Raw genomic sequence first — 19,130 nt, 5'->3', positions numbered from 1 at the left:
GTGGGGAATGGTAAGAACTGCATATCCATATAGTTAACCATGTTATGGAACTATGCTTTACTAAGACCTACCAGCAACGGGAAATAATTTTATGTCTCTTGAGTCCATTTGAAACATCCTTTTACTCTGCCTGAAGGTTGATATTCTTTTTTTCGTTTTAAATAAGTGTATTAAGGTTGCTTCTTTTTTTTTTTACCGTTAAACACTACTGAAGAGCTTCTTTGAAGAGAAATTGATTCTCTACTTTCCCTAGTTGAGTTCAGTTTTCAGGCATTATTATTGCATTCTTCTTTCTCTTTACTGCCTTTTCATTTCTGTTTAATACCATTAAACCTTTCTACCTTGTTTGAAGGTTAAATGTTGATGCTAATTTTATGTAATTGTTGGGATCGATCTTCGTCTTCGTCTTCGTCTTCGTCTTCATTGCTACATTTATATTTTTTGGGTGGCTATACCCTTGCTTCAGTAGTTGTAATATTTCATTTAACTGTCTCTATTTTTCTTTCTTTTCATATTATCTTCTCAAGTGTTTGGGATATTTCGATGAAAATGAAAATTCCATGTGCTTGTGGCGAAGGAATTTGTCAAGTATTCATTTCTGGAACTTCAAGAAATCCTAATCGTCATTACCTTAAATGTCCAAATGCGGTAAGTTTTAATTATTTAACATACGCTTTGGTAAGAAATTATTGAAAATTTTATAAATTTTTTTATTTGTCTCTTCTAGGTTGGAAATGACAATGGTTGTGGATATTGGATTTGGATGGATAAACTAAAATGGTGTAGATGTGGGTGTGGACCTTGCAAATTAATAACCACCACATCAAACAAAAATGGCAATAAAGGGAAAAAATTTTACTGTTGTCCTAAATCAACTGTAAGTGGCTTTTTTTTTTCTACTAAATCAACATTGTAGTTTATAGTGATTCTTTTCTCAAATTATATCTTATGTGAATTTTTTTTTCAGTCAGAACAAAATGGTTGCAATTTCTTCATGTGGGATGAGGAGTTGAAGACTAATGCATCAACAAATGTAGAGGCGGGTGAAGAAATTACAAATATTACAAATGAAAAAAAAAAATGATCGAAGACCTTGAAAGCGCCCTCGATCCGCGGGGTGCGCGGATCCGCTTTTGACCCTTGAGGTTTGGGAGTTGCCACCTAGTTATTATGGTTTAGGAACCAAACTGACTCTAAAACGGATAATGAACTAATCTACTACAGAAAATCTGAATCCGGGGATCATGTTACGGGGTTGGAAGGTGTTAGGCACCAACCCCGCCCGACCATTGCCAGTCTCTACTTATCCCAAATAAATCTACATCGCTAATGACAAACTTAGATTTAGAAAAATAATGAAAAAAAAACTTACCTTCGATCTGCAAAAGTGATATTCCCTCAGATCTGGTGAAAACGGCTACTTGTACCGTATTCCTTACTTCGTTCTATCTCCGGATCTGATTTCTGATCTCCGAGGTAAGGTATCTCCTTCTTGGATCTGGGTGCTTCGAATTTGTTGTGGACTTTTGGGATGTTTTTGAGAGGTTTTTGGATGTTTTTTAGGCTAAAATCGAAGCAAGGGTGTTAGGTAAGGAGTTGAGGCTCCAAAATTAGGGTTTTGGAGAGGTTGTGGAGGCTTCTTCACCTACTTTTCCTAGGGTTTTTTCTTTGATACGAAAATAGGGTGTGGAGGCTCCTATTTATAAAGTTTTTAGAAGCATCAGGGTTTGATTAGGGTTTCTTTTAGGGTTTCAATTAGGGTTTTGACTTAGTCTTTAGGGTTTTAGGGTTTTGACTTTAGTCTTATGAGATTGACTTGATTAGTTTATATTAGGGTTTTGATTTAGGGTTTTGACCTTAGTCTTATGAGATTGACTTGCTTAGCTTAGATTAGGGTTTTGATTTAGGGTTTTGACTTTAGTCTTATGAGATTGACTTTAATACTTGACTTTAGTCTTACTTAATTGACTTTAATTTTGACTTTAGTCTTATTTGATTGACTTTAATATCTTGACTTTAGTCTTGCTTGATTGACTTTAAATTTTTGGAGAACCCCCCTCTATAATATCTTTGATTCTTTGGACTCCCAAATGGAGGGGTCTTTAAAGAAATATCTTGCGAACCCTCAACAATTTTGCTTAAAAACTTGATTGATAAATTTTTTGGTTTAAATTTTCATAATTAATTTTATTAATGTTTCACTTTACATTATTTAATGATTTATTTATTAATTTCGAAATTTTTAATTATTAAGATTGTGAAATTACCATTTTGCCCTCGGAGAGGATTTTTTACGTTTTAAGTCGTTTTTCAATGTTCCAGGATGTTTTGGAATCAGTTTTTCATAAGGAATTCAATGGGAATGTTGGTTTTTGTCATTTATGAAGTTTTTTTTATGAAATGATCGTGAACTTTATGAGGGGTATTTTCGTAATTTTGTCAAATTTTGTGAAAATTGGCGAAGTGGTTTACTTGGTTTCGATTTGTTGTTTTATGTGTTTGAGTGGATTTTCCTAAGCGTAATGTAGGCTCTAAGGTTGTTTTGATGTTAGGGGTATTTTGGTAATTTGGTCATTTTTAGTGATTTTTATCGTGAAGCTTCTTTTTGGTTTGCAAGATGATGATTTCTATGTTTCTGAGGTCGTATTTACCTAGCGTAGTGTGGTTTCTAAGTTTTTTCAGTTCGAGATACCTCATCCGGATTTCTAAAACATATCTGGTAACAAAATGAAGCATTGGAATAAACATCCATCATTGGGAACCTTTGCGATCGGGTTGACGAGTTGATTAATCAGGAGAGTGCAAAAATGGGGTGTCTACAGACCTTTGTGAGAATATTGTAAATCTTTGTAATAATTTAAAAGAAAATTTAGATAAATTAAAAATTGAGGACTAGAATAAACGTTTAATTTGTATTTTATGTATGTATCTATCTAAAGAATTTTCTAATATAACATAAATCATGGTTAAATGAATCATGTTCCTTTATTCCATTATATTGTTATGCGTTGTTTACATTCCATTGCAGAGTGGGAGCAGGTACTATTAACTTTTATTAATAGGAATTAATGTTTGTTTGTTTGTTTGGGTTCAGTGGATATTTTGGGTGGGTCCCTTCATTGTAGCTGCTCTTGCTGCAGTGTACCACCAAATTGTCATCAGGGCCATTCCTTGCAAGGCCAGATCATAAAAGAACACATCCCTCTCTATCATCAACAAATATGGAATTTTTTTTTTCTTCTAAGTTTGTTTTGTATTTTCTTTGTTTTTCTCTCTTGAACTACTGCTAGGGATTGTTGGTTATGTGTAAATTATCAAGTTATGTTGTGGTGGGTGGGGTGTGTTGTAGTGTTGTATTGAGCTTTGAAATGGAGATTCTTTTTATTTTATTTTTTAAATGAATTAGTTCTTCATTTTAATTTAAACAATGCTTGAGTTGATATTTTATCTTCTTTATTGGTTAAAAATCCTCAAGTTCTGAACAACTTGAGTTTTGTTCTTTGCAATACTAATTGAAAATGACTTTAAATCCCATTGTTTTTTCTTCCCCAAACCTGGTACAGATTGTCGTGTTTCAAGAGGATTTTGTTGTATGAAAAAATGAAAAATGAACCCATAAGATTTTATGTGGTTCGGCAAATTGCCTACATCCATGACACATAATCCAGAATGAATACCACTGATCACCTCTTTTAGGGTGTTATTAGTTCTATATTCTACGCTACATTTCTTGACAATCAGAGTCACTCTTAAATGGTTTTCAAAACCTTAAATGTCTTGCAAATCGGTTTACAAGATTCTGTAAAATCTTGGCCAGTTTATGGTTCAATTCATCTACAGTCTAAATATATGCTAAAACTGAGTGATCAATGAGTCAGTGAAAAGTGCCAAGATCATTTTAACCCAACTCATGGTGCCAACCTTGTAGTGATGCTATGATCACACCCAGTTTAACTTCAATGTAAGAATTAAAAGTTAAAAGGGCTAATTTCTCCATGTACAATGCATAAAGTGAAATGAGACTATCATAATTTACAAGCATGAGCATCCAATCACTTCATAAAAGAGGTGTCTTACAAACTTAGTTAAGTTGGCATTTCCATGAGGAAAGAAAACTGAGTTTTATATGACTAATATCCTTGATTTCAATTTCCAACAATATGCCACAAGTGAAACCACGAACCATTTGTGCAGTTTTTATCTTTAATCACCATTGCCTATTCTCTAACCCCACTACTAGCTACTACGTGAAAATACACAAAATTCGACGGCCCAAAACCGTTGAATTATGTAACTATTCGTCGCCCTCAACCGTCGAATTATGCCTTGTCGAAAAAAAATTCGACGGTTGAAAAGCATAGAATTTTTATATAATTCAACGGCCTAAAACCGTCGAATTTTATAAATTAGACGGCTAAAAACCGTCGAATTTTATAAATTAGACGGCCGAAAATCGTCGAATTTAGTAATTTGATGGCCTAAACTATCGAATTTGGAATTTTTTTTACAGAATGTCGATGGCTTTAGTCCGTTGAATACTATATTTTCGACTATCAACTTAATTTAAAGACTAATGAAAACTCTTTTTTATGCATTTGTCTTCAACCCATGCGAAAAAAATCACACATTCATATCCATATTGACATTCACATCCTATCGACACGAATTTGCATTCAAGCATTCAATTCATAGTATCAAAGAATAATAAGATTAAAAAAAAAAAAAATTACTTATATAAGTCAAAATTTTAATCTCACATATTGTAAGAATTCCTAAGATCATGTTCACATACATCAATGTAATGAAGTCTAAAACCTAAAACAACCAAGTTCAATCATGTACAACGAGTGTTTTCTCCATTGAATTTAGATTCCACAGTAACTTGAAAGATCTCTCGCCATTGAAATGAAAGAATGGAACCCCTTGTACCACAAATGAAAGAATTTTAGATCTTCACCTTCAACTTTTGGAGATCGAACAACACCCAAAGTTCATTGGTTCTAGTTGACCAACTCAAAGTTTTATGTTGTTTGACTCCATGAAGATGATCCCATAGAGCTGAAAAGCCTATTCCAGTTTGGGAGACGGACACGCTTACTATGCCTTGGTAACATCCAGTCACTGTTGTCTGTTTCTAGCCCCAAAGGCACGTCCCGCCTCACCATGGGCTGAAGGACTTTAGACTTCTTTCTTGCCTTAGCAACAACCTTGGAGACTTCTTCTACATTCAAGCATGCCAATGCTCTTCACTGTTCTATACATCTGCATGAACACCACACACGCACAAAACGGTAAATGACCCTTCACATAAATCAAGATGGTATTTCTCTATAACTTTTAACTTAAACTTTCCTAAATAAACAACAGAAACAAACAATTAACAAGAGAGAAACCCAAGAATATTGTTCTGTGTACATAACTGTTTTCCCCATACAAATACAAAACCATATAAATAATAAAACCAAAACGCCAAACATCATTGTTTGCAAACCATGTTAGGAACTAAAATAACACTATTATTCCATTGAACAAAAAGAAAATGTATACTTCAAAGAACAGAAAACTATACAAACCTGAACTGGGGATGCTGCTATTAGAAGTCCTGCTATTAGGATTTGTTAATATTTGCAGCTTCTTTCAAGCGTTCTCCTTCTGCACCAGAGCTTTTCTGCCTAATTATGTGATCATAGTAAGCATCTGAACAAGCATAGAACAATAAATCTTGCCAATCATTAAATTCAAAATTTACCTCTGAACCCGCAAGATCTACTAAATTTAACCTTCCAAACCTAAGGTGGGTCATAGAATCTATTTCCCATCGGCTCTCAATGATGTAGGTGAAGACACTGTGAGACCGACTGCTCTCACTATTCATGTTAGTAGCTGCAATTTTTCTGTTCATTGCACCCTGGAATGGATATAATATTAAAAACAAATTATGCTTCAATAATTCATAACAAAATCAATAGATTTCACCACTAAATGTACCTTTAACAGAAGTTCGACAACATCCTTGACCGTGTTCACTTTGTATTCTGTAAGGTTTTCAACATAAACACCCTTCCTCATGTCTTCTCTAAGCTATACAACACGGGAAATCTAGTTAAAATTATAACATGGAAATCCAGATAGAACCAACACATCTTAAAGAGAACAATTAAATTACTTGAAGATTAGTTGATGAAGGCTCCAGGAACAATTAAGTGGCAGTCTATCATGATTAGAGACGAAGATTGGTAATGATTTCTCTAAGTCCTCCATTAGAGACCACAGCAAACTACAATTACCTTTCACCACCACCTCCACCACCCAAGAAACATCCTCCTCCTCCATCTCCTCCCTACCATTACAAATCACCATCATCACCTGTCCACAAGCCGCCACCACATTCCCGATGGTTCAATAGCCAATGAGAATGGTCATGAATCTTGTAAGTTATAGAAGTGAATATGTTGCTTTGATTAAGGTTTTTGAGAAACTAAATGAGTGCTGATTTTGTAACTCAATCTGACAGGGTAACTCAAAAACTCCCTGACGTATGGCAGGTGCAAGAACTATAGATTTTTTTCTCTCGGGATACACAACTGCACATGTTATGGGGATGTGCAGTTGTGTATCCCGAGAGAAAAATTCTAGGGGTTCTTACAAGATACACATCAGTTGAGTTTTTGAATCACCCTGACATGTTGAGTTACAAAATCATTACACTTTACAAATACTTGTCTCAATCAAAAATCAAATTGGAGATTAAAATAATGAAGACTACATCAAATTAGTTGTTGTTGTACCTGTTGTAGTTGAGTTTTGGTAACCATCTAATTGTTGTTGCATTCTGGATGGTCTATTACAACCATGTCCTCTTTAGCCACTAGTTGGATCACTATCATTTTCCCTGGCTTGCCGAGAGGAGAGTTTGTCTTGGTTATTTATGTGTCTCAAGGCATCATAGTCAGTCTATAGAACAAACCCACTAGGGACAAGATAATGCCACTAGTGTTTGAAGTCTTGTATATGTAAAACTCCACTTCATAGGTGCTATACTTCAATTTGGAATCCCTTAACTTATCGTTGAAATATGCCACAGCTTTGATATAAATAATTTATACACTATTTATTTTTCCCTGACTGTCTCTATAAGCAACAAACAAAACAGAGAGAGAGAGAGAGAGAAGTTAACAACTTGCTCCAACTGACATCTACTCGTACTATCTTGAACAATGTGAGAGCAAAAAGGTTGTCCATAGTGTCACGTAAATAGCAGAGAAGCATTACCTTGCCGATGGCAGCGGTGGTGTTTCCGGCAGCATCAAAAGCATTACCTTGTGGCTCATTCCATCCATCTCAGCAATTCCGCCAGCATTGTCACTTATAGGGCCATAGGCATCAATTGCAAGCCTGCCCCATAGTGGCATGGGTCCCAACAATGGTATATTATCAGTTCCCTATCAAAAAATAATAATAATAAGCGCTCTCCTTTTAAATGAGCCATAAGCGTAATTGTGCCTACATAAAAATTCATGCCTGTTTGAAGGATCATACCTTCTCAAGCACCAAACCTAAGCTGCAGCTTTCCTTTTCTTAATTGTAAATCATGGAGTTTCATATGGGAGAATAAAAAGCAATCTTGCCCACATGGATTTCCCCGCTGGTATTTTGATCACTCATGCACATTCCCTCTGCCTCAAGTATGATATGAAATCCTGGAACTGTACAAGAAAAGTATATGATCGCAAGTATTGGAACTGAACTACAACACAGCCAGTAATTTCAGATACTATGCCACATAGCTAACTTAACAAATGTTAAGCGCTGCAGTATTCATCTAACAATCTTCATCTCCACATTTTATGAAATATGTTGTTGCTTATTCAATGGGCATGTAGCAACAAAATAACCCTTATTAAGAATTATTTTTTGTGGTATTTCCAATCCTATTAGTACATATCCAAATTATCTCAAACAGACTTTTCTAACATACCCATTTATAATACTATTTTCTCTAATCTTCTTACTGCCCATCTAATCATCATGGCTTCTACAAACCATATTGTCCATTATAAGAGCACATGTAAGAAATATATTTCAAGTTAAAGATAATAGATAATAATAGAAAGACCCCGTAAGACAAGTGGCATGTGTGAAGCATAACGGACCTACATACATGTGGCATAGAGATTTGGTATGACTAGGAGTCATGTGTACAAGTGAGCATTGCTTATGTTTGACATAGAACACATAGTACCTGCAGATCACAAATATTGACTTCTCCATTTGATTCCATATGAGTCTGGCTTCTAACATGTTCAAATTAAGTCCATATGTCACCGCTAATCTCGCAATGCCTATAAAACAAAAGAGAGAAAAAAAAATAGATTAATGTTCTTTCAGTGGGTCAATCGCTCATAGTGCTTCACAATAATGGTGTCATAAATGATTTCAAATGGGATCGACTTACTGGGATCAATTACTCCCTCTGGCACAAAGATCAAGAATATTAAAGAGAAGGCAAATGTGATTAACGACAACATATCCAAGCGAAAGCATAGCCATTCCATTGCAAGAGAAGCATTAAATTTGGGCCGGGAATAACCATCCATCAGCTTCAGATTCATGTGAAATAAATACAAAAGCGACATGTCATGTTATTTCCTTCTTATGCTGCCATTTATTAATTCTTGTTGAAACAAATGGATTTGCAATTGAAGAGTTTGCAAGCATGTGTCAACATCACTAGAGCTCTATACATACATACATACATTAAGGGAACCAACGTTGGGAGCCAAAATTTGTCCTATATGGGAAAAGTTTCGGATTTGGCTGATTTTTTGTTTGGATGATCTCCTCGCCAAAGAGATCCACACAAAAAATCAGCCCATTCCTAAACTTCTAACCCATATAGGAAATATTTTGACTCCCAAATGTATGCTGCCGAACATTGCCCTATATATATATAGAGTGGAAATTGAGTCTTACTTGTTTCTCAAGCTTATACAACTTGCAGCGGAAGTCGATCCGTTTTCGGTCCAACCTTTCCTGCTTTAAACGAATTTCCTCCTTCAAAAGCTCCAAATTGTCCAGCTTCTTCTGTGATGAAGGTGGAGCCTTGGGACCATTTGTCATCCCAGGTACAGAACCAACCTTCGGAGCTATGAATGGGAGATTTTCTTTTCCTCTATTAGAAATAGATGTCACACCACTCAGAGCTGCAGATGCAGTATTGGCCCCACTGCTTACACTGTCAACAGGAACACTATCCCTGTTAGCCCACCATAGCTTGATGAAGCGGTTACCCATTACAGCATCTGGTGCCTTCAGTAAGTGTGCACTTGGAGTTCCAAGTAAGGTCCCATTCCAGCTGGAGTTCCAAGTAAGTGTGCACTTAGAAGTGAAACAAGGAGATTGAACTGTGAGAGGCTCTATGATTTGCAAAACCAGCTATTGGTTATGAAAGTGGGATGGGCCTTATGCAATTAAATAAAAAAATCTCAACCCCAAGATCTTACTTCTAAGCAACAATTTCTTCAGTTTATACAATTAATGATTTTCTACTCCCAGTAACATTTCTTATTTGTTGTCAACAATAGAATAATATATTGTAAAAAACCTTACTTCAAATGCTTTGCAATATTAAAGAAGAAATATGAAAGCGTGAACAAATTTCATCCTCCCTACTTCTTCGTTGTGTATAGAGCATATCAAGGCTGGTTGGCACCAACCACTCAGTGGGTTGCACAAACGATATATAGTTGAAAGTAGGATCCAACTGGATCAACAGTAGAGTTTTTTTAAAAGGTACAACATAGACATATGATCAGTGTTTTAAAAACAAATAAAATAAAACAACTATTTTTTTTGGCTTGATACATGCTTTGAAAATGAACAATTACTGAACTCTTAAATTTTAAATTTGAATCAACGGTGAAAGTTGTCATTTTAATTTTCTTGTTTAGTAAAGTTCTTAAAATCTTCTAAGGGTGTGGAGCCTGTGACTGTGGGATTAGTCTCAGCCAAAGGGTGGGGGGATACCCACGAAAAAAAAAAAAGTTCTTAAAATCTTGTAACCTACATCATGTGGCATTAGATCATGTGTTTGAAGTTGAAGTTACCAGATTTTGGGAAGAAACCAAAAATACTTAATATTTCATTTTTGGGTCTGACCGGTTGAACCACTTTGGACCGACCCGGTCAATCATATGGGTCAACAACTGGTCCAGTTTTTGAAACAGTGCATATGACTCAATCAGCTTTTCCCCTAGAAGATACCCCAGATTGGATCCATGGAATGTTAGGTCGCAACCATCCTGCTTGTGTACCACAAGTACAGCAATGGCAGGGAAAAGCCTTCTTCCTGACTTTACATCCTATAGAAATCAGCCTCACAAAATCCATGGCAAAGGTTTATGTCTATGAAAATATGCTCATGAAATCAATAAAGCAAGTAAAAAAAAAAAGTGTATACCTGAACATCTTCGACAACAATACGATTTACACCATGCTCCATTGGGCACATATCCCCCCGCAGACAAAATCCACGCTCCTCGAAGTCTTTACAGCGTTGACGAGGAATGCCTATACTTAATGTAGGATTTATTGGTGGTCTAAGAGTTCCTTGCAAAAACGGATGGAACGTGTCCAGGCCCCCATTGGGCATTCCTGGAACTAACCCAAATGCACCCCAAGATGCACTGAGCGTACTTGCAGCATCTTGGAGCCCCCTTCCTGTGAACAGATTAGGTGGCAGATGTCCCTGCACAGTCATTTGTGATGAAAAATCATGCGGATCAACAGAGCTGAATCTTGAATCATGTTGGCTCCAGGGAGTGAGACCCCTTCCTCTTCCTCTTTCGATGGGAAGACAACTTAGTGAGGTAGATAAATCAAAACGAAACGAAGGGTCACCGTGAAATGCCTGGCTTGATCTGGCCGTTGTGATGAAAGAATTTGTACCTATAAACATGGGAAGAGGATTGAAAATAAATTAATTTTTATAAAATGAAAGAACAAAATATAAATCTCCCTATAAATCAATACCAAATAGTTAACAGTAGTAAGAAACTATACTCTGTGATCAAAGTGAAAGAAAACTACATCAGATTCCAACTCACAAGATAACAAAAATGTAAATTCAAAGGAAAACATAACATACCCTCATTCCAAATGAAAGGCCTCGTGATCGCTCTCCATGTCTTTGCCCAATTCTTGTATATCATCAATTTCTGAAGAAAAATTCATAAATAAATAAATAAGACATTACTTAAAATTTATTCAATTAAATGCATTAAATTAAGTCATTAGTTTATAAAGATACTTATAATTACCTTGAGTACAATCTTTTTTCTTTCTATTTGGATTCACAGGACATATTCGCTTATCATGTCCAAATTTATGACAGAATGCACATTTTATTTTCTTCTTTTGTTGGCTCAACTCAATACTACTTTTCAACCTACCCATAGTATCAACTTTTTCTTTTCCCTTGTCATCCTTCTTTCTACCCTTTGTTTGCGTGATATTCGGGTCTAAAAGTAACTGAGGTAGGTTACATTTTTCTTTTTCATGTGCCTCTTCATTCGGTTGAGCAACAATTTCTGTCATTTCTTCCATTTTAATTGCATAAATTTGTTTCGACAAATCATTTACGGCATTCGTGAAAAATGCGTATGCTTTCATTGAAGATGATGCATAACTGGCTAATATAGTAGCCTGTTTACACATATTGCCATATCTCAATGCTTCGGAAGGTTCATTCCCATCGATTGCTACTTGTACATCCATCACCCTAAATTTATTAGCCCCTTGTCTCCATCTCTCAATAATAAAGTGTGATGGTATAACATCAATGTTAAGATGTGTGAACACCTTTAAAAAATGTCGACAAATAATTTCAAAAAATTCAAAGTTTTTGCACCCACATGTACCCTCGTAGGTATCCACATTTATTTTCAAAATAAAGTCATCAGGCTCGCCAAACTTAGTTTTCACTAAAAACGTTTGAATTCCTTCTTCCATCTCCCTTCTTTCAACTTTATATCGAAAAACTTGGACCCATTCTTCCTTTATTTTTTCAAATATATTTCTCGTATAAACTGTTGCTGCATGTTTCAAAATCAAGTCGTTCTCATTGACACATCGAAACTTGTGTTATGTCTCATAATCTTCATCGCTCTCTTTTTTCAAAATATTCTTCAATGCTTCCTCATATTTCACAACAAATTCTCTGAGATTTGTTCTCGAATTAACAAATCCATCAAAAAATGCATTAATGCTTTCGCTACGCCCAGTGGTATTCATACCAGCAAAAAAAGTTGTTCGATTATACGTAGGCACCCAAGATTCCCGTATTTCAAACAGGTATTGTAACCATTCATTTTCTTCTAATCCATTTTCTTGAATCACGTTATGCCACTGTTTTTCGAACTCTTCCCCAGAATATGTCGACCAAATACATTTTTCTATCTTACTTTTGAAAGTAGAATTTTCAAAGTACTTATGAGACAATTTTTCCGCAAATTTCTTCCGAATGTGCCAAATACATAGACGATGACGGCTGTTGGGAAAAACTTTGGCAATTGCATTCCTCATTGCCAAGTCCTGGTCTGTGATTATTGAAATTGGATTTTTTCCCCTCATAGCTTTAAGCCACATCTCGAACAACCATACAAAAGTAGTCTCTGTCTCATCTCCTAGAAGAGCTCATCCAAATTGGATAGATTGAAAATGATGATTGACTCCAGTAAACGGGGCGAACGGCATCTTGTACTTATTTGTCCTATAAGTTGTGTCAAATGTAACTACATCACCAAAATATTCATATGACAATCTTGACCTCGCATCCACCCAAAAAAATTAACTGCTCTCCCATCTTCATCACATTGTATCCCATAGAAAAATTGTGGATTTTCATTATGTTTTTCAATAAAGTACTCAAGTACACATTGTGCATCGTCTCTTTCCAAATCCTGTCGTCTAACATTTCGAAGGTGATTGTAACAGTCTCTATTATCAAAACCGATCATATCTCCACGAAGAATTGATGGAACTTTATTAATTTGAATGTTTTGATTACGAAATATTTCTGTTAGATCCTTAGCTACGCTCGACATATTTCGGTTCGACTTCATTTTCATTCTCTTCGATGGCGTGACAATCTTGTGATTATGATCATCGTTGAAAAGCGACACTCTCCATTTTACTACTCGTTGGTCGAATACAATGCGCATGTATGCTCCACATCCACATTTAATAGTAGAACAACTTTTTGCAATTCTCTTCTTCCCCTTTTCATTCTCATCTGTCATCGCATCTTCTTTTATCCTCGGTGCATGTTTGCCTTCATGTATGCAACAATATTTTATCCCAGTCACCACATTTGAACCTCTTATTGTCCTTGAACTACTTCGTACACGAATGCAAAACCCTTCCTGACGTCCGTATTCTTCATAGTAATTTTTTGCTTCCTCACTTGAATAAAAAACCATCCCAACATATGATGCATTTAACTTTTGAACATCTTTGTTAGGACTGAGGCAATCAACACATTCCCCAATATCTACTTCCATAATCGAAGATGATCCCACATTTTCATTCACATGTACTCTCCCACACTTGTCAACGTCAATCGTATCCATGAAGAATTATCTAAAACAAATTAACAGAAGTCCCAGTTGAGATTAACTAAAATATATTGAAATTTCTATTTATTCAACATCTAAATAATAATACAAAAGGAGTTGCCAACTCATATTTCTTACATTCAAATCAATGATACTCAAAGCTATCTAAAAGAATAAATGGAAAGCCATTTCTAAAATCCTCAAAAGGATTAGTGGCATGTGTGTCAAATAGCTAGTTAACTTACCTCGAAAAGCCTTAGAAAATATGACCAAATCTATAAGGCCACTTGTAATGAATGAGTAAGTGATATACATTTACTTATTACATCCCCAATTTCATAAATAATTTATCACACCCTAGTTAAATATTAAAACACACAATCCAAACATTACAAAAGCTTGGTTCAACTAATTATTTCAACATTACAAAGCGTCATAACACATTGAAACAAGTTTAGCAATCATTTACAATTAGGATTAGGCTTATATAAAATCCTAAATCTCATAAATGGAAATCTTTATAAATAAAAAAAAAGACAAAATAATGAGAGAGTGTGTTTCAATTGGCACCCCAACTTTTACCTATTCTCAACATTACAAAGTGTTATAACACATTGACACAACTTCAATACTTATTTACAATTAGGATTAGGCCCATATCAAATCTTAAATCTAACAAATAGAAATCTAAAACAAAACAAAAAATTTGAGAGTGTGTTTCTATAGGCACCTCAATTTTCACTTATTCTTCTACTTATTCTCAATGATGACTTATTTTTTTAAGGGGTGAATCTCCATTTCGTACCCTGAATATGAAAAAATTTCGGATTCGGTACAATGATCATTTTAACTCCCAAAACATGTTTTTACAGTGAATTCGTCACTTTTATAATCTACGAATTCATGAATTCTGTCAGTTTTATAGTCTATGAATTCTGTCAGGTTAAAAATCCATGTCAATAGACAAAATTCTAAAACTAAAAAAATTTGGTTGTAGGAGTTTTAAATTAAATTTTCTTCCATTACATCATTATTTCTTTATCTGTTTTTGATAGGTAAAAATTACATATTTAATAGAAATGATAAAGTTTTAATATAGAAGTCATTAAACTCTCTCATGGACATCATCATTTCAATCTAGGGATTTCTTTTTTTCTTTGTCTTTGGGTGTAAACTCTTTAAGGAATTCAAGAGTGGTATTTTTTTCAAGATTTCTTAGGTAGATGGGTAAATCTCTATAACCTTGGTTATCCGGTTGTAGAAAAATCTAAGAATAGAGGTTGAAAGCCCTAAGTCACCACCAACCTTGTCTCTGTAATAAAAAAATTGCTTTTTTAAAAAAAAAAATCCAACAAAAAAGTGAAAAAATTGAAAGCCCTAAGTCACCACCCAACAACACACTAAAAATCGAAGAAGAAGAAGAAGACAAAGATGGAGATGGAGATACTCAGCAAGATACTCAACAAAAAAATAAAAAAAAAATTATTCAACAAATAAAAGTGCAAAAAAAACTAAAAAATTTTGTGATTTGTTACCTTAGGGTTTCTGTCGAGCTCTTCGTTTGTGTGAGTCGTCGTCTATTCCAGAGAGAGAGAGAGAGGGAATAGAGATGAGGAAGAAGCGATGTAAAGAGAAAGAGAAGAGAGGGCAGAAACGAAGAAGACGAGTTTTCGTTCATTTTGATTTTCTTTCGTCTTCGTTTCTTTCGATTTTGTTTAGCAAGCAAGTCGATCGATCTGAAGTTTCGTTCAATCGCGATGAACACAAGAAGATTTCTCTCAGATTTTGGCTGAAATTTCGTTTGAAATTTGCAAAGAAGACGAAGTTTCGGCTGAGGCTGAAATTTCGTTTTTAGTTTTTATTTTTTATTTTGTTATCGGGGAGGTAGTTGTAAATAACGAAATTTCATCGTTTTAAAAATGGGTCACGATCTGGACCGTAGATTTAACGAATATCGAACAGCTGAAATGGTGAGTCGCAATATGAGTATTAGGAATGCGACCCATATATATATATATATATATATATTTTATTTTCATTTGAAAACAAAAGAGAAATTAACAATACAAGATTGAGAATGGATATCCAGTTTCCTACCATGAAAGTAAATAACAGAACGGAAAAATAAACAGCGCCTCGCGCTAACAGAAAGTAAATAAACATGCAAGCAATAACATTATCCTTGGATATCCGTTCACCAACCTATACACAACACAACAATGTAAAATGCAGACATCACCTCTCAGGTGTGACTCTGACATGTTACCGTTTCATCCCCTTTTTTTTTCGATTTTTTTCACAGTTTTCAATTACTCAAATAAAATATCTACTTTCTAATATTCATCAACTCAATATGAGTTCATTAAATATTGAATCACTTTTTTCAACTATGAAATTTATTTTTATCAATAACATTAAAAAAGTACAAAACTTAAACCAAAATGGGGTCCAAACTATCACATGACCCAACTGATGGAAATAACCCGGTGAAATATCAAACCCACGTTTAATTTGTTATTAAATACAATAAAACATATCAAACATGCAAGCTCTGACTTAAATTTGAAATAATCAATTAAATTCGATATTTTTGGAAACTCACCACAAATTTTTAATAAAATCCTAAATGCAATTTTCACAATCTACGATTACTAATAGAAATTGAGAGTTCCTTACAATCTCTAAGCGACGGAATTGAAACACGTACACGAAAATCGAGGCGATCGACACAAAAATTGAGATGGCTTGAACTTTGAGGTGGTTGATTTTCAAATCTAACCCGGTGGTTTTGAAGATCTCGACGTCGTCGTCCTTTCTCCCTTTTACGACGGAGGACGATTTGATCTCGAAACGGATGAAATCTCAGGTCAAAACTCCTATATATATATACAGCTGATTTTTGACGATACGAGGTGAAAAATAAAGTGAAATGGAATGAGGTTAGGTGGATTTTATAGAGAACACGGCTACGGACGTTTCTTCCTTCTGCGTCGATAGACTACGGCGAGCCGTTTGTCATGGATCTGAGGTTGAAGTTTAAAAAAAAAAAAATTTATTAAAAATTCCATTGGCTATTAGACGGGTTGGAGAAGATGAAGAATAAAAAAAATTAAAATTTTATTTATATAAAATTTGGGACAAAATCGGTATTTCTCATATTGTTTCGATCGACGATAACTTGATCGTCCGGACTCCAAAAGTGACGAATGAATACTCTATTTCATTTAATTTTTTATTTCGGATCTAATGGTATAGTCAATTTCTATGAATTCTATCTCTAACAAAAATGTACATTTTTGGCTTGAGGTGACCCCTAAAATTGACGTCATTTTCGTTTTTGATGATAATTTAACTTCCTGATCTCCAAAAATGACAAATAAATAGTTCATGTTCAATAATTTTTCGTTACGAACCCAATGATGTAATCAAATCTTAATAATTTTTACTCTAGAAAAAATCACTATTTTAGTCCGACTCGGTAATCGAGGATTTTGTAACTTTTCTATTTGGACTTGCACTTGAGCGTGCTTATACGCTAAAGTATCTTTTTCGATCATTTTGAATCCAATGATAAGATCAGATTTCATTAAAAATGATCAGAACAAGGTCCTACAATTTTATCTTAAGTCCCACTTTCAAGATTTTCTCAAGATTCCACTATTTATTTTCTTCGAGATACGAATTGAAAACTTGGGTTTTACAAAAAAAATGTGAATTTTAATTTTGGATCCAAACTTTTCCATTAAATCTAGAAGATTGTGACATTGGATGTGCGACATGATGGTCCACGAGAACTCAATAACTCTTAGTAAAGTTTTAAATCTTACTTAGCTGGTTAGGGTAGTCCAAGTTCTTCCTCACAAGATTGGTTGAGTAGCAAACTAATAAGGCAAGGGAATTTTTGTGTTAAAAATGCTACAAGTCTACTCGAAAAAAAAAAAAACTAAAAAATTAAAAAAGGAAAAATTGTTGGTGTTTTTTGTGCTCGTGCCTGATTAATGATTGATATATTTTTTTTAGTGCGGTCCTGATTGATTGATCATGCTTTAATCTTGATCTTGATTGCCTGTCTGATAGCCATGATCTTGATTGATATACATTTTGATGTGTATGCTTTAATCTTGATCTTGATGTTTTATGTTGTATGATCACATTTTCTAATATCCATATTTTGGTGATTTGATCTGGCCCCCGAGCCTATTAATTTGGAAAAACGCCCTGGCCACGCCCCACCCTATTTTGCACATACCACTAGCATGTTTATTTTGTTGCATTGCATACTTGCATGTCCCTTCTAGCCAACGTGGCACTAGTGCATGGCTCGGTCTCTTCGGAGATACGATGTCATTCATGAAAACCACAACTCCAATCATGTACCTTAGGGTATATAAAACTGGGGCATCAATACCGTTTGATCAGGTGACACTGAAAGGTATATCGATGCACCCATGTTGGGACGACCTGAACCTTTTGTCCTATTGAAAGCGCCCTCGATCCGCGGGGTGCGCGGATCCGCTTTTGACCCTTGAGGTTTGGGAGTCACCACCTAGTTATTGTGGTTTAGGAACCAAACTGACTCTAACATGGATAAAAAGAACTAATCTACCATAAAAAATCTGAATTCGGGGATCATGTTACAGGGTTGGAAGGTGTTAGGCACCAACCCCGCCCGGCCAAAGCCGGTCTCTACTAACTTACCAAATGTATCACATTGCTAAAAACCTAGATAGAAATAAAAATAAAAAAAATTTGATACCTTTCCGATTGCAAGGATTTTGCTCCCTCAGATCTGACAAAAAGAGCTCCTTGTACCGTACTCCCTTGCTTCGTTCTTTCTCCGGATTTGACTTCGGATCTCCGAGATCAAGGTATCTCCTTATTTTGGATTTGAACTCTTCAAGTTTATTACGGATTTGGGAGTGTTTGTGGAGGGCTTTTAAGTGTTTTCTAGGCTAAAATTGAAGGAGGGATGTTAGGTAAGGAGTTGGGGCTCCAAAACCAGGGTTTATGGGAGGCTAGGGGGGCTTCTAGACCTACTTCTCTTAGGATTTATGATTTTATACGAAAATAGGGTGTGAGCACCTCTATTTATAGATTTTTTTAGGAGTTGATTTGGATAGAGTTAGTATTTAATTAGAGTTCTTTTAATTAGAGTTGTGTTTTAGTTAGACTTGTTTTAGGTAGAATTGTGTTTTAATTAGAATTATTTTAGGTAGAATTGTTTTTAAGTTAGAACTCTATTTGATTGAGTTATTATTTAATTAGAACTCTATTATGACTTTTGGTCTTATTTGATTGACTTTTAATGTTTTGACTTTAGTCTTAATTGATTAACTTTTAATATCTTGACTTTAGTCTTGCTTAATTGACTTTAATTTTGACTTTAGTCTCACTTGATTGACTTTAATACCTTGACCTTAGTCTTGCTTGATTTACTTTTAATTTTTGGAGAACCCCCCTCCATTATTTCTTTAATTCTTTGGACCCCCAAATGGAGGGGTCCTTAAAGAAATATCT

At 34.9% G+C, this 19,130-nt stretch overlaps 1 protein-coding gene, 1 long non-coding RNA gene and 2 pseudogenes across 5 annotated transcripts; all 4 read right to left on the bottom strand.

The window, feature by feature from the left end:
• Positions 1–5,608: 5,608 nt before the first annotated feature.
• Positions 5,609–7,132, bottom strand: LOC147394251 (kinesin-like protein KIN-12E pseudogene; annotated as a pseudogene). Its single transcript, XR_015181308.1, has 4 exons — positions 6,167–7,132; positions 5,989–6,081; positions 5,750–5,908; positions 5,609–5,668 (listed from the first exon to the last, which is right to left on the bottom strand). The product of XR_015181308.1 is annotated as a kinesin-like protein KIN-12E pseudogene (transcript).
• Positions 7,133–7,267: 135 nt separating this feature from the next.
• On the bottom strand, positions 7,268–8,288 carry LOC147394250 (uncharacterized). Its single transcript, XR_015181747.1, has 3 exons — positions 8,243–8,288; positions 7,540–7,706; positions 7,268–7,442 (listed from the first exon to the last, which is right to left on the bottom strand). It is a non-coding gene; the product is annotated as an uncharacterized LOC147394250 (long non-coding RNA).
• Positions 8,289–8,335: 47 nt separating this feature from the next.
• On the bottom strand, positions 8,336–15,524 carry LOC147394248 (zinc finger CCCH domain-containing protein 27-like). Of its 3 annotated transcripts, none has more exons than XM_086454887.1 (4): positions 15,149–15,452; positions 11,147–11,216; positions 10,460–10,947; positions 9,263–9,416 (listed from the first exon to the last, which is right to left on the bottom strand). In XM_086454887.1, the coding sequence occupies exons 2-4, from the start codon at positions 11,208–11,210 to the stop codon at positions 9,312–9,314; spliced, it is 657 nt and encodes a 218-aa protein (XP_086311013.1). In that variant the 5' UTR covers positions 11,211–11,216; positions 15,149–15,452; the 3' UTR covers positions 9,263–9,311. The 3 variants fall into 3 exon arrangements, with proteins under 3 accessions (XP_086311015.1, XP_086311013.1, XP_086311014.1); XM_086454888.1 differs by lacking the exon at positions 15,149–15,452 and adding an exon at positions 11,319–11,821; XM_086454889.1 differs by lacking the exons at positions 9,263–9,416; positions 10,460–10,947; positions 11,147–11,216 and adding exons at positions 8,336–8,600; positions 8,974–9,235 and having other exon boundaries at positions 15,149–15,524.
• Positions 11,284–14,112, bottom strand: LOC147394249 (protein FAR1-RELATED SEQUENCE 5-like; annotated as a pseudogene).
• Positions 15,525–19,130: the final 3,606 nt, after the last annotated feature.

Source organism: Akebia trifoliata, chromosome 9 (genome assembly GCF_017979445.1).
Source record: "Akebia trifoliata isolate Shusen 1 chromosome 9, ASM1797944v1, whole genome shotgun sequence".
NCBI classification, from domain to species: domain Eukaryota; kingdom Viridiplantae; phylum Streptophyta; class Magnoliopsida; order Ranunculales; family Lardizabalaceae; genus Akebia; species Akebia trifoliata.
This window is presented reverse-complemented; position numbering and strand designations above follow the sequence as displayed.

Excerpts from the sequence above, each read along its gene's own strand:
- LOC147394248 (XM_086454887.1), bottom strand. The coding sequence starts at position 11,210 with ATGATATACAAGAATTGGGCAAAGACATGGAGAGCGATCACGAGGCCT. Across the intron at positions 10,948-11,146 it reads GCCTTTCATTTGGAATGAGG|GTACAAATTCTTTCATCACA; the intron begins GTATGTTATGTT and ends CCATGTTTATAG. Across the intron at positions 9,417-10,459 it reads TTGTTGTCGAAGATGTTCAG|AGCCTCTCACAGTTCAATCT; the intron begins GTATACACTTTT and ends TGCAAATCATAG.